General features: G+C 39.7%; 1 protein-coding gene across 1 annotated transcript in view; it reads right to left on the bottom strand.

The window, feature by feature from the left end:
* Nucleotides 1–13,970, bottom strand: part of LOC145458535 (uncharacterized) — a 29,950-nt gene that overhangs the window by 3,692 nt on the left and 12,288 nt on the right. Inside the window, exons 2-5 of the mRNA XM_080336937.1 lie at nt 4,865–4,987; nt 3,852–3,981; nt 3,657–3,785; nt 931–1,061 (exon numbers count right to left, since the gene is read on the bottom strand). Coding sequence (XP_080193063.1) covers nt 931–1,061; nt 3,657–3,785; nt 3,852–3,981; nt 4,865–4,987 — 513 coding nt within the window. The remainder of the gene's footprint in view (nt 1–930; nt 1,062–3,656; nt 3,786–3,851; nt 3,982–4,864; nt 4,988–13,970) is intronic.

Below are 13,970 nucleotides of genomic sequence, written 5' to 3'. Positions count from 1 at the left end.
TAAGATCTACAAAATTGTGGCTGGCTCCTGGATAAGGACGTAGTTTATTTTTGTCCTTGATGTTTTTGCGGCATATACACCGACTCATGATACACATACACACGATCTGCGCATATGCATACCATGAGTGCATGATGTGCATATGCCGCTGGACAAGGAAGTGCAGATATAGCCTTTACGACTTTCTAAGTCGTGCATAACCCCTCCATGCTATCCCAGTAATGCATGAGCGCCAAGCAGGGAAGCCATGGATACCAGTGTTACTAATCAGGTCTTTGGTCTGACCCGGCCGGGAATCGAACCCACGACCTACCGATCAAGAAGCCGGACGCTTAACCATTACGCTATCTTGATCGGCTTACGCTATCTTGATCGTTACCTGGTTACGTTAATGCGCCGGAAATGATATTTTAGTCATCGACATCCCAAATTTCACGGTCACGCTAATCAAATTTTGGGGTTGCCTTGCATGTTCACAATAAATTAACCGCGTATTTATTTTTTGATAATATAAATAATTTCGAAAACTACCTCGCTGGCTACTCCAAACCTTCTCGTAGGTTACGGGTTGGCCACCCCTGCCGTAGACGCTACACAACTACCACCGATTCTGTATCACATTCACGTATCGGGGGTTTATCTGAACCTTCGGATCACCGCCGTCCAGGCAATGTGCTCAGTGTGTCGAGGAACACAGGTACAGAGTAAGTCAGGTTTCGAATCGGAGAGAGAGAGAGAGAGAGAGAGAGAGAGAGAGGGGGGGAGGGACGGAGAGCACGAATAGCAGAAAAGGCGAGATCGAAAGTCTTCCACAAAAGCTTAAACGGTGAATGCAATTGATCAAAACCATTATGAAATTGACAACGTAAAAGTCCCAAAAGGATCCATGTAACTACATTCGTCCTTATCCTCTTATGCAATCTGCCTCACCACTTCCCGTATCCTATTCCGCAGTTTGGACTACCAGGAATGGGATCAGGGTCCGGCGAAATCCCCGATGTAACCATGTAGATTACAAAAGTCGTCAACAATGTTTCGATCCATAACAGAATAGCAATCATCTGTATGTAGAACGCAATTGCATTAACATCTCGTGCTAAATATTTTATGACAACATGCATCTGTTCATTTCTTTCGCTTCATTAGCATCTCTCATTGGCTCGAATCACAACTAGGTTATATAACGGGGGAAAGAGAGAAAAAGTACGAAATAACGCAGTGAAGTTGATAAAGTTACGTGATTATTAAGATAACGGTGTAAGTTTATGATATATATGACATAGTGGTGTTGATTGACAGCTCTCATTACCATTTACAACTATAGTAAATGAGTTTTTTTACGTAACCATCTCACGCTGAGAGACCCCTTTTAACTGGAAGCGATATCGCGTAAAAACACTTCAATTGTGTTAGTATAGGCCAGGGGTTCTCAGCCCTTTTTTGGCCGTGGCCCATTTTCCGGTTTGAAAATGTGCTGTGGCCCACCTCTTATTTTAGAGTCACATTCCTGTTCAATGCGTGGTAGTCGACGGCGCCGATATGCCTATTTATCTAAAATATGCGCATTTTTATCTTAATTTACTGATATAATTGACCTTTAGGGCGAAGAAATCGCGCGAAGCGCGACGAAAATTTTCGAGTTATATCCTCCAATAAACGACCAACGAATAATGTTGGGCCCCTTCGGGTTTGGGTGCGGCAATTACGGCCATGGTAGATCATAGGCTAAAACTCCTCTGTATATTATGATCGTCCGCTGCTCCATTCGCGTCGCAAAACACAATGATCAAATCCCTGCTGTGTTATTAGGGTTTTGGTTCCACTATTGTGGGGAATAATATAATAATCCTGGGCCAGCTTCAAACAATTCATTAATGAATGGGATGCTAGTGCTACGGAGAAGCGGAGTTTTTTAATATGCATGCTGTACAATGTACATTGTATGTCTTGTACCAAACCAACTGAAGTTGCGATGTCAGAATATTCAATCCAATGATACAATCAAGTCATGTGACTCTTACATTATGTTCAATGATTTCCAGGCCGGACATTTTAAACCGACTCCAAAGATTAATGCGCTCCGTTAAATCCTCAATCCGTTACGATTCGTTGCGGTGGTGCAGTATGCTTTCACCAGAAGTTGCTAATATATTTCAATTATGGCTATTTCTGTCTTACAATAATACGACCTGCCGATGTACAGAAAATCTCTACATCAATTGCACTCCAATCCAAGTTTATTGCACCTCCTTTATACGGCATACGACATATGACCCTGCCGGAATACTTGTTTACTTATTCATTACCTTCCAGTTATCATATACTCGAAATTACTTTAGTTGCTGTTAGCCGTAGGTTGTCATAGCCAGTGGGAAAAGCCGCCGTTGGCCCTCCTGTTTTCGACTTGTATATGCTGACTCCATACGTGCCACTACGTCTCATCAAAGTCGGATGAAAAGTTTATGAATATATTTCCAGCGTTTACCATAACAAATATAACTGAACTTACATTAATTCTAAAATTTTCTAAATAGCTTTGTGGCCCACCTCAAAATGCTCTGTGGCCCACCCTCTGAGAACCCCTGGTATAGGCACAACGCCCGTATTCGGACTCATTCTCGTTCATGCTAGTTATCAACCCCTTGGGATAGAAAATTTTATGAAGATTATAATTTCGTTACCGAAAGCAATGCGACTGTGACATGTACGGCAGAGGTGTCAAACTCAATTCGGGTCGCGGGCCAGATGCAAACCTTTCGATCGCTTGCGGGCCGGACCAGTCAAGTGATGCCAAAATGTTCCATTTAAATCCATATCTTACTTTATCACTAGAATGCTTCATTATCAAGCCTAATACATATTGATGTAGTGAATTTCGGTTCATCTTTTTCCATTTTGAGCGAGACAAGATTTTTTTAAGTGTAAACGCGTATATACGTTGTGCCAATTTGGTTCAATAAGAAAAAAATCATCATTCGGGTTTTTAAGGAGGCCGGGGTCCATTTGAATCAGACATAGGCTATATAATACAACAGTACGATCACAGATGTTTGCATTATTTTATTTTTGTGTTGCTATTATATTTACTATGTTGTTTGCATGTAACGGTCTCGCATTGGCGTTTTCGCATATGTATATTACTATCTTTACGCCTCATTGCCCAGAATCCACTTTTTTGTCCTCTGGGAATTCAGTGTCGACCTCACCGACTTATATCAACGATGACTTAACGCAATATTGCCCTCGAATGGTTATAACGTGGCATTCGAGCATTTTCGATATTTGCTGTGTTACGCGTTTATCTTGAAACTATATTTCTTATAAAAAAGTTCGACTTTTGATAGAAATGTGCTGGGAAATATTAGCATGTTTTATTTACTCAGAATTGCTTCGTGGGATGGATGAAATCGTCTGGCGAGCCTTATGTTTGACAGCCCTGTTGTAAGGTAGTTTGTGCAACCCATGATCAGCATATTATTTCGCTGTGGAATAGGTCCACGAATTTCAATGTGTAAATCGCTTGAATTTCGTTTCGATTGGCGAATGCCCCACTGTGAATTTCGATCAATAGAATATAATTGAAAAATGGTGATTCGATTCGAGGCAAATTTTCAGTATCTGAATCCATCAATTGTAGTACTACCATTTCCACTCACCTTTCCCTTTGACGGTGTGAACATCCTCATAGTCTGAGGAAAGTACAATGCCAGTACTCTCAATAAGCAAAGCGTAAAGACGTGATGTGCTGTGCAAGTATCTGTCAACATTCGTAACGATGTAGTGATCTGATTAAAGCAATTTCAATAGCACCAATCCATTCCTTTTTACTGCATAACACGGTCTTGACACACCTTACATATTACATTGGGAAGCGAGAATTTCACAAATCCGTATGTTCGCCAGTACATCGCGAAAATACTATTTGTTGCTGAGACAATATCGCTAACACAAAGACTCGCGATCAAAAGGTTGAATGCCGAGCTGTGAATGAAATGATAGACGTAAATGCATTTTCACCAATTAACACACGAATATTTAATTTCTCATGTACAAGTATCATATGACGATCACTGGCTGCGTATTAATTTGCTCGCATTAGTACGCAATGTTGGGATTCGGGGAAGTTTACATCGTTGCAAACCGTGTACATTGAAGCTACAAAATACAATCAGTAGTGGGACGCATAACTAACTGCTTTCCTGGCATGGTTCACGTGCAGTTTGACACTACATTCATCTACGATAATAAAGTTGCGTCGACCCAGTTATGGACGTGGACAATGGACATACGCTATAGTTTCAATATATATCCGTTTATTATGACTCAAGTAGGTTGTAACTTATTGACGTACATTATTCATGGTCACTGCCATAAATTAAGGCTGCATGGGAAAAATCTCGTTTTAAATTGCTTCGATTCTCAGTCGAGTATTAGGAGTAGGCCTAGTCTACCATTAATCATGAAGCCGTGACTGTATGGATGACATTTTCAAACATGTAAATTTTATGCGATCATAAACAAAATAAGGACTTTTGCGTTTTGAAGATAATTTGGTAGTTTTCGACCATATAGAAATATTGCTGGTCAATGGCTATTTCTCCGTAATGACGCTTCCGCCAATGGGCACAGTTTGTGCTACAGGTTTTTGATATAGTAGGGATGGTTTCAAGGCCTCCCCGACGAGAAGGAAGTCTTGAAAGAAACTATACTTCTTATCGATAAAATAACTCGCAGAGACATTATTTCATCACTCGATAAAATCGTCTCTAATCGACTCGAATCGTTTCAAATAATGCTCGATCCGGATTCAAGTACTCGGAATCACCAGCCCTAGTCAACATAATGCAGGTAGTCTAGCACATACCATCGTAAAGAGACGCTGTCCCGAATAACCAGTAGTGTGACCGTGTTCGCTAGAAAACCGAATAAAGCCATGATTGCAGTCAACGAGTAGAATAGAATTGCTTCCCATTCCGTGAACATACCACTGTAAAATATAGCATATCAGTCGCGTGTTACTTAATGATAACAAAGCAAGTTAGAAATCCAACAAAACTAGACAAATGGTTCCTAAACTTTATAAAACACGTCACTCTTAGAGATAATCGAAAACTTTGCGCCCGCCATCGCAAAACAAACCAAGAAAATTGAAAAGAACAAAAACCATCATGCCTAGAATACATGTCGCATATGGTATAATGATAATTGATCATGTAAAATTTCCGAGTACACGAGTAGCCTACTTTTGGAGTGGTTTGGAAGTCACTAATGAAATCTTTCTACTATTAATAGGGTGGTGGAAAGGTCTTGGCACTCAATCAATGCGTTGTTGCGTATATGTTCCCCTGATATCATGTCATGCGTTGCATATGATGTGGTCGGGTTAATAGGGTTACAATATTTTTGTAACAGAAATTCCGGACGCTTTTTAGCGTCCACTAACGGAATTCAAACTGAGCTATGAGCACATTGTCGATCAATATGACGTCACACTAGTAAAGCTTTGTCAGTAGTATATATGATCGGTCTGGGGGTGGCAGGGGCTCTTATGGGTGCGGTCGCACATCGTATGGAAAACTCGTGGTGGCATATCGTACTTTTTGACCCCCCTCTCGGTCGCATGCGGCTATTGCGTCTTATGGGTGCGGTGGCAAGCGGCTCTTATGTCTTATGGCGGCGGTCGCAAGCGGCTGGGAAAACCGGGGGTGGCATGCGGCTCTTATGTCTTATGGCGGCGGTGGCAAGCGGCTATTGTGTCTTGTGGTGGCACGGTAACCCTTTTCAGTATAGGGATCGGTCGCATGCGGCTTCGTTGTTGGTTTGTCGTACTTCGTGTTGAATATGTATAAGTAAATAGTCATGTGATTGGTCCTTAGTTAATGTGTATATTCCAAATTACGGTGAGTACGACAATGATATATCGTTATTCTTATGGACGCGGCGATGATTCGTACTTTCAGGTATAGGCTGCGGGCGGAATGTCGTACTTTCAACAAAAAAGGCGTGAAAATAGTTTGCAAAATCTAGGAATTACTCGCATGGTAATGTTTGGGTAAATACTAAATAGATTACCACAGAGCCGGCGTAGACGGCGATTCGAATATCAGCAATAACCACGCTCACAAACTAACACTTCAAAAAGGTGTGAAATAGTTTGCAAAACCCCGCTATGCTGACAAGATAATGTCTCGGACATAACCATCTTTCGCGACTTGGTGTTACAGGCATGCCGATCGCTTACGCGGTGAAAATTTAGTAAGTAGTTTGTCACAGAACTTGATTTCGCTCGTAAGATTTAATAAGTAACGAATAACAGACCGTCAGTGTCGGTAACTTGAATAGCGACAAATTGTCACTTATTTCCGCTCTAACCCTAGTCCTTTGTGAAGTGAACGCTTACTCAAAAAGGTGTGAAATTATTTTAAAATCCTACGACCACTCACAGGGTAATGCTTCAGACATAGCGATCGCTCATGATTTGGTGTTACAGACATACCGATCGCTCACAAGGTAATATTTCCGCAATAAGTTTGTCACAGAGCCGTCGCAGACGGTGATTCGTAAACCAACAATTTGACACTTTCTGGTGGTTGTTATATGTTTTGACACTTCGGAACGTGGTTGACTTTAGTTGTATGATAAGAATCATGCGAATATTCAAGCAATGTGTCAATTTGTCAACTTGAAATGAAACTTACTACACAGCTCAAGTTGATTCGTATCTGAATGTGTTAATTCGGTACAATTGTAATTAATTTGAGAAATCTTTTTAACGTGATCTTTTGATTCGACCGTAACCTGAATATTACTTACACCGACTTTCAGCCACATCGAATTATTCGCACATTCCGCGCCGCTGTTTTCACACCTATCGAATCAATACCAACTATAACTCTACAAGAATCAAGAATCACAAGTATGTGCATTATACAGTTATTGTCTTTATCAACTTGAAATCAAACTCTTATCACTTGTCAACTCTATCATGAAAATCCTTGAATCCTTATTATCAAAAAATGTTATAGTACGGAGTCGGAATCCACTCGCGAGATGTATACTAAAGGTAAATCCAGATAATCCAAAATGAAATATTTGGACTTTGACATAGTCTGAATTGAAATAGATTGACAAACATGACTACCAACTTTCAATCCAGTCATATTTAGAATTAGATTTAATTAGAAGTAATGAAACCTTACAACTCTATTCACGACTGAGTTTTCCGTTTGTCAGTTTCAATAATTACTATCGCGATACTTTAATGTGTTACTACACACAATCAAGTCAATCAATGAAATAGCACCTGTTGTAAATATTTCTTACTTGACAACCACTTGTGCATACCGCGATCGAGTTGCGACGCGATGAGTTAAATCGGAATATTTCAATCTATTTGTCGAAACCTTGAACAAGCTATCAGGCTATTTTTTGTTGCAATTGAGTGAACGGAAATAGTATTACGTCTCAACATTTTAACATCTTGCCATACACAAAAGAGTAAAATACAAAAACCTTGTCAAGTCAATCCGTTTGTAACTTACCCAACCAACTCAACAGTATCCTTATGAAAAGCAGACAAGACTACGCGAGTAATCACTACAATCCAAAATCCATAGCAAGTTCGGTTGTATTCATAGTCCGCCAACTCGTATTTTTTATTCAACTGTAAGAGTCGTTACTATTCTGTAACCTAAAGTAATTACTACTCGGTGTGCGCAACTTGAGATTAACATATGTTTTTAGTATATGATATTTGAATGTCTGACCAACGTAGTTAAGAATTCATTTCTTACGATCGAACACCGGTGTTACATTGAAAGTTATCATGTTGTAAACATCCTTAGTAACACATTGGTTTGACATACGAGATTTTGTAATAGTCGATCACGACTTGATTATTAAATTATGACGTAATTAGACCGGGGTTGTGTTAAAAGTTATGACAGCAACAAACTTTTCAGAAACATTGTTATTAGCATATTGATTTGTAACACTATGCGCGCCTGAAATGTTCTTGATTTGAAAGATATTCCATGTTGGTACAAATCACTCTGCGTATTACGGATATCAGAAAATATTTTACAAATGTAATTGTTTCCAGTAACCAAGACTAAAGATGAAACAACAATTTCGTTATTCAAACATTGAACACCCGATGCAAAATGCTTTATTGGTCGAATTCGTGACGGCTAATTGATACGACTACGTATAGAGTCAGTATGTCACAATTTCATGTCGTTACTATTGAATCCAGCAATTGATACAATTTGTTGTCGGAGTAGTGACAGGAATTGAAACATAGGTACTTTACAGAGTGTTAAAATATCACTTTTGGATATCGAGCGTCGTTCGAAGCGTGCGACTAATACTCAATTACATCCACACTCTCTATCGTAGACGCTAAATGTAAAAACATTGTGAAGTCTACAGATTTACACTACAAGGCTTTGATCAGCACAGAAGCGATCTGGAATATCTTCACTGGGTGCACCTTATTCTACTACATTGGGTAATATACAAAACTCATAGCGGTATTAAAATCGAAATATGTCCTACACTGAAATCTACAAAAATCTGTTTGTATTGTCGTTCATAGTAGTGATACCGATTTGAACCGCCTGAAATAATTGTCATCATCTAACCAGACTACTGAAAGTCGTTACCATCACAAAGAAACAATTTGTACGAAGTTTGCTAAATTTGTCCTATAGTTAGGTGTACTAGAACTATTTGTGCAGCGCACACGATCAGACAAATTGGAAATTTTCCTATTGTCATTCTGCAAGTAAATGCCATCGCAATACTCAGATACTAAAAGACCATACTTGCATGTGATTGAATCACCGACAATTAACTAACTAAATCAAACCCCTAAGAAATTTCACTCACCTATCGGATATTAAACAGCGTCGCTTAATCGGTGTTGATCGTTTTTTCTAAATACAAATCATATCTGTCCAGCAGAAAACAATTTTCACTAATCGGGTAATGAAACCAGTGTGCAATATGAATAAAAGACTTTCATACAAACACACTCTAGGGGGTTAACATTCCCATCGATTCTATTGTGATCAATGTGTACTTTATGTGTTCCGGATTCATTTTGATATGGTTAAACATTCAACCTCGACAGATACGAATTGTCACAAACTCAACTTATGTCATACCAAATAGTTATTTACAACAACCAAGACACAGAAAATTTTTGATGGTCGTTTCGATTTTATTACTAGAGGTACTCGTCACTTCGCTTAATACAATCTGGATTTAAACTCCATCGAGCATTTGGTGTCTATCGTTTTGCCCGATACGAATTATGTTATTGTAAAAGTAAACAATTTTCACTATCTTGGGTTATGGACTCAATGTGTTAGCGGTCATTCAATATTTTGTTGTATCAACTAGTTACTTTGTAAGATACGAATGATCATCCACACAGCTCTTCCAAAAGTACAAAGGATATTTACATCACACAAAGTAATCGGCTTTACTCGATAGCCCCACACTACGAAACTAAATGTTTGGTTAGATGCTACAAACTGTTTTGATGTCACAAGAACTTTTTCATACGAATGGTTACGTATCTAAATATTCAAATAATCCAAACGCAACTATAGTACTTACAGAAATATCATATAGTTGTTGTAACAAAGTTGGATGAATATACTATTGAATTGCATACTAAAGTTTTGTACCTTCAAGAAACTCTTCAAAGTTGTATGTGTACAATGTTTATCGTGAGTCCTACACATTCATGATATCCGTCCGAGTTTGACTTTTAGAAAATATTATGTCGACATACTGATGTCTTTCAAAAACCAAACCGTGGTCACTGCTTTGGAGACCTATCAATGTCATGACAGTAATCTAGTTACTTCCACCAAAGAGTATGTATTCGACTTACGTTCCACAAATCTAACGCACAAAACAATTTACTTTACTAACGAGAAGCACAGAGCCTCACATCAAAACAACTAGAAGGTGGAACTATGTGCACCAGCTGTAAATCACACAAGCAACAAGTTTCAAGATTCTGGTTTTAGTAAAAACGTTACAGTGTTTCTCCTGCGCCATGTCGTTATGTTGACGAAAGCGTATATTGTAATATCATGATCGATTTGCATTCGTTGGTCGCAAACTGTAACTACTCCAAATAATTATTTTTCACTCAAACACAAAAGCATACTTGTCACCAATCGTTTTCATCAAGCACGAGTTCAAGAAACTTACTTGCTACGACATGAATTCCGATTTAGTTTTGCAAATATTTCATAATTATTTTCAGTAACACTGCATCAATGTCATCGAGTCGAGTGTTTACGACAGGGGTGTCAAACTCAATTCGAGTCGCGGGCCGGATTCAGACCTTCAAATGTCTCGCGGGCCGGATCAGTGAAATGTGTTTCAACACACAAAAAATGAAGTTACTAGTTTATTGCACGCCACGCCAGTCTTCTTTCCGATCATCGACGGCGCACCGTCAGTAGCCAGGCTGATGGCACGGGACCAGACTACCAGACGGATCAACACCCGTAATAAATATGGCCAGTTGGGTAACATCTGTGACATCGATGCTCTTGTCGATCGCCACTGAAAATGCGATAAATGATTTAATTCTGTCTTTCAATTCGCTTTCCAAGTCATTTGATAGGTCAGCTATATTCTATTTGCGACCGCGTTTCTTGAAAGGCTGATATCGGCAAATGCGTGCCGCTTTTCAGGGCACAATGCCTCCGCAGCCTTCAACATGCACGTTTTTACCACCTCTCCATCAGCATATGGCCTGGATGCCCTAACCAACTCATAAGGTAGCTTGCCATTACAGATCCTTCAGCTATATCCCGACGGCGGGTAAAGGTGGATTACTGATCTTCAGGCGGGCCCTTAGTTTTTTTTATTTCGTCACTTCGTGAATGTCCTTTGAAATCTCCGTATTTCTTTTTATAGTCAGGCTCGTAGTGGCGACGAATATTATATTCTTTGAGGACAAAAACTTGCTGATTACAAACCAAGCATACTGGTTTCGCGTCCACCTCTATGAATAAAAAACTCTCGGTCCATTTTTGTTTGAATATTCGGCACTCGGTATCCATTTTTCCCATTTTCAGAATGTGTATTTCCTAGCCACGAATATCGTGATAAAATAATCACTGGGTCGGTTAGGAATATGACCGTCGTCATGTGTTACAATCTCCAGTGCCCATGCTGAGATAAGAGCTCGCAATTTGTCGCAAACTAACTAAGTGTAATTTGGTTCGGTCATCACTTGTGTCTATTACCAGCGGGCGAGATGCGATGTCAATGACAAGCGTATCATATTACCATCCGGCAGATGCCAGTCACTCGAATTTGCAATTGTGTGCCGTTCATTCCTGCTGATTAGCAGCATTTATACGTAACAATTGAGAGTAACGCACTACAACGCGTCTGACTGATTGTTGTCGTAATGTTATATGATAAATACAAACCGTTGCTAAAACTGATCAATCTGAGCATGCGTCTTCTTCAATTATCCAGAAATGGCCTGGCGGGCCGGATGAAATGGCTTCGCGGGCCGGATGCGGCCCGCGGGCCGTATGTTTGACACCCCTGGTTTACGATATTAGTGTGTATCTGTGTGTGTCATACTTGGGGATCCGTATTACAATTGATTCGAATTGACTAAACGCAAGAAAGGTTGAAATGTTTCGAATCGATTCATAAGTGGTCTTCGTTGCGGTTTTTATCGGGATATACAGCTAGGGTTGGGACTTCGGGATCGAATTTGAAATCCCGGGATCGGGATTTCCCGGGATTTTCGCTTCTCTTTCCCGGGATTAGCAAAATAGTAAAATACGCATATTGCACGCTACATAAACAACATTTATTCCTTGTAATATTGATTCCCAACCGCGGCTCCAAGGTAGCCTTCTTGCGGCTCTGAGTGACCTCTAAATATGCCACAAAATATAATGGACGACAGTTGTTGTTTGTTTCTATATATAGTTATAGGCAATTTTTGTATATGAATGCTGAAACCAGGAATACTAGATATCTTTAAAGCCGTCCAAGGCCGCTTCTGAAAACAGAGAAACAGAATTCTCGCAGACTAGCGTCAAACGCACAGAGGAATACCCGTTAGACAACGACATATCTTGAGTTCTGCTGCTCGTAGACCTATGGTATTTTTGAAGAGTAAATTACGACACAATTTCACTAACATTAAAATAACCGCTCATAGTCAAGTATAAATTGCAATAAGTCCAATATTTTTCATAGAATAATCCTCCGCAAACTTGTGTATCAAGTGCTGGAATGTATGAAGAGTTATGACATAACAACAAAATAGTGTGTTGAGTAATGATATGCATTTTCAATTTATTTCAATGTATAGCACTTGCCAATCTGCGTCTACCAATGCTGGAATGACATATATACAATCTGTAGAAGTCTATGTGCAATTGTGCATGTAAATACTTTTGACTTTGCTAGATGGTGAGATTTAGAGGTAGGTTATCAGATACCTTTAGAATCAGTATATAGTCTAATCGGGTGTTTCAATGCGGCTCCCTGCGTATACTATGAAGTTTGAAATGCGGCTCCGACATTCAAATTGGTTAGGAACCACTGATAAAGAGTATCATCGCTTAGACGGTTTCGTAATTTGTTGGCGAAATATCCTTAAAATATGGGCGGGGGCGCCAGACGTAGGCCATTTTCGAAAAGGGGCGCTGTAGGGACGTAAGTAAGGTTAAGAAACAATGTTCAACCTGTCTAGTTTTTTACACTGCTTTATTACCAAAAAATGACACATGACGCTACGTAAGCCCTGGTAGATGCTGTTCACAAATCCCGGGATTTCATTGGGGCTAATCCCGGGATCGGGATTGCTTCAAATCCCGGGATCCCGGGATCGGGATTTCCCGGGGTCCCAACGCTACATACAGCGCGAACTAACTGTAGACTCTTCTCTATTGTGCAGCTACTCGGTAATTGAGATACATTAACATTCAAACAACGATCTTGTTTCGTCACACCAAAAATATGTTCACTGTCGCGATACTCTGCACAAGACGTGCAAATCCTTTTCACACTCGTAATAGTATACCAACGGCTACCGGCGACAACGTTTAACAATACCAACGACACTAAACATACGATACCTACCCAAGTAAAATTACCATTTTCACCTGGAGGTCAGCCGTTACCAGAGTAAAAAATACCATTGTCATTTGGAGATTTATCGTTTACTCAGAGTAACAATACATTTTCACTGGAGGGTCTATCGTTTCCTAGAGTAACAAACCCCTTTTCCTTTGGAAATATATTTTTTCTCTGAGCAACAAACCTTTTTCCCTTGGAAATATATTTTTTCCCTGAGCAACAAACCATTTTCACTTGGCGGGTCGTCGTTTACCTGAGTAAAAATATCATTTTCCTTTGGAGATCTGGCGTTTACCCAGTGTAACAATACATTTTCTCTTGGTCATCTAGCTTTTCCTAGAGTAACAAAACCATTTTCATTTTGAAATCTGACAAACACACCTGACAATTTGGTATTTGTTGTATTGACGATAGTTTGAAATAGATTACAACGAACAGTGACGGAAATATACACGGACTACCGGTTTCAGAGTATACCCCCATCAGTCGTATCACATCAATATCATCGGTTAACCACATACAATATGATCTTGTACACCGAAATGCATGTTTTGGAAAATTGGACAATAGGCTTCGATAGTTCTGTGATGTCCGGGTTCGTGCTTTGGATTTTCCAGAGTCAAAATGTCTGAATAAAACACCTCCTCGACGCTGGTTGGTATGTGGATAACGGTGTTCGGAAACGGTTGGGTTTATGTCACCCATCGCGATAACAATTCCAGGTCGAGTTTTCCCCCCTCGCATGTTTACTATATTGTGTCTTTATTGGTCAATGTATGTCTCAACATTCAGTTTGAAATCGGAAACTCTGATAAAGTATGTAACCG

The sequence above is a fragment of the Botryllus schlosseri genome, chromosome 16 (genome assembly GCF_051294905.1).
Source record: "Botryllus schlosseri isolate E-star chromosome 16, Bs_hap1, whole genome shotgun sequence".
NCBI classification, from domain to species: domain Eukaryota; kingdom Metazoa; phylum Chordata; class Ascidiacea; order Stolidobranchia; family Styelidae; genus Botryllus; species Botryllus schlosseri.
This window is presented reverse-complemented; position numbering and strand designations above follow the sequence as displayed.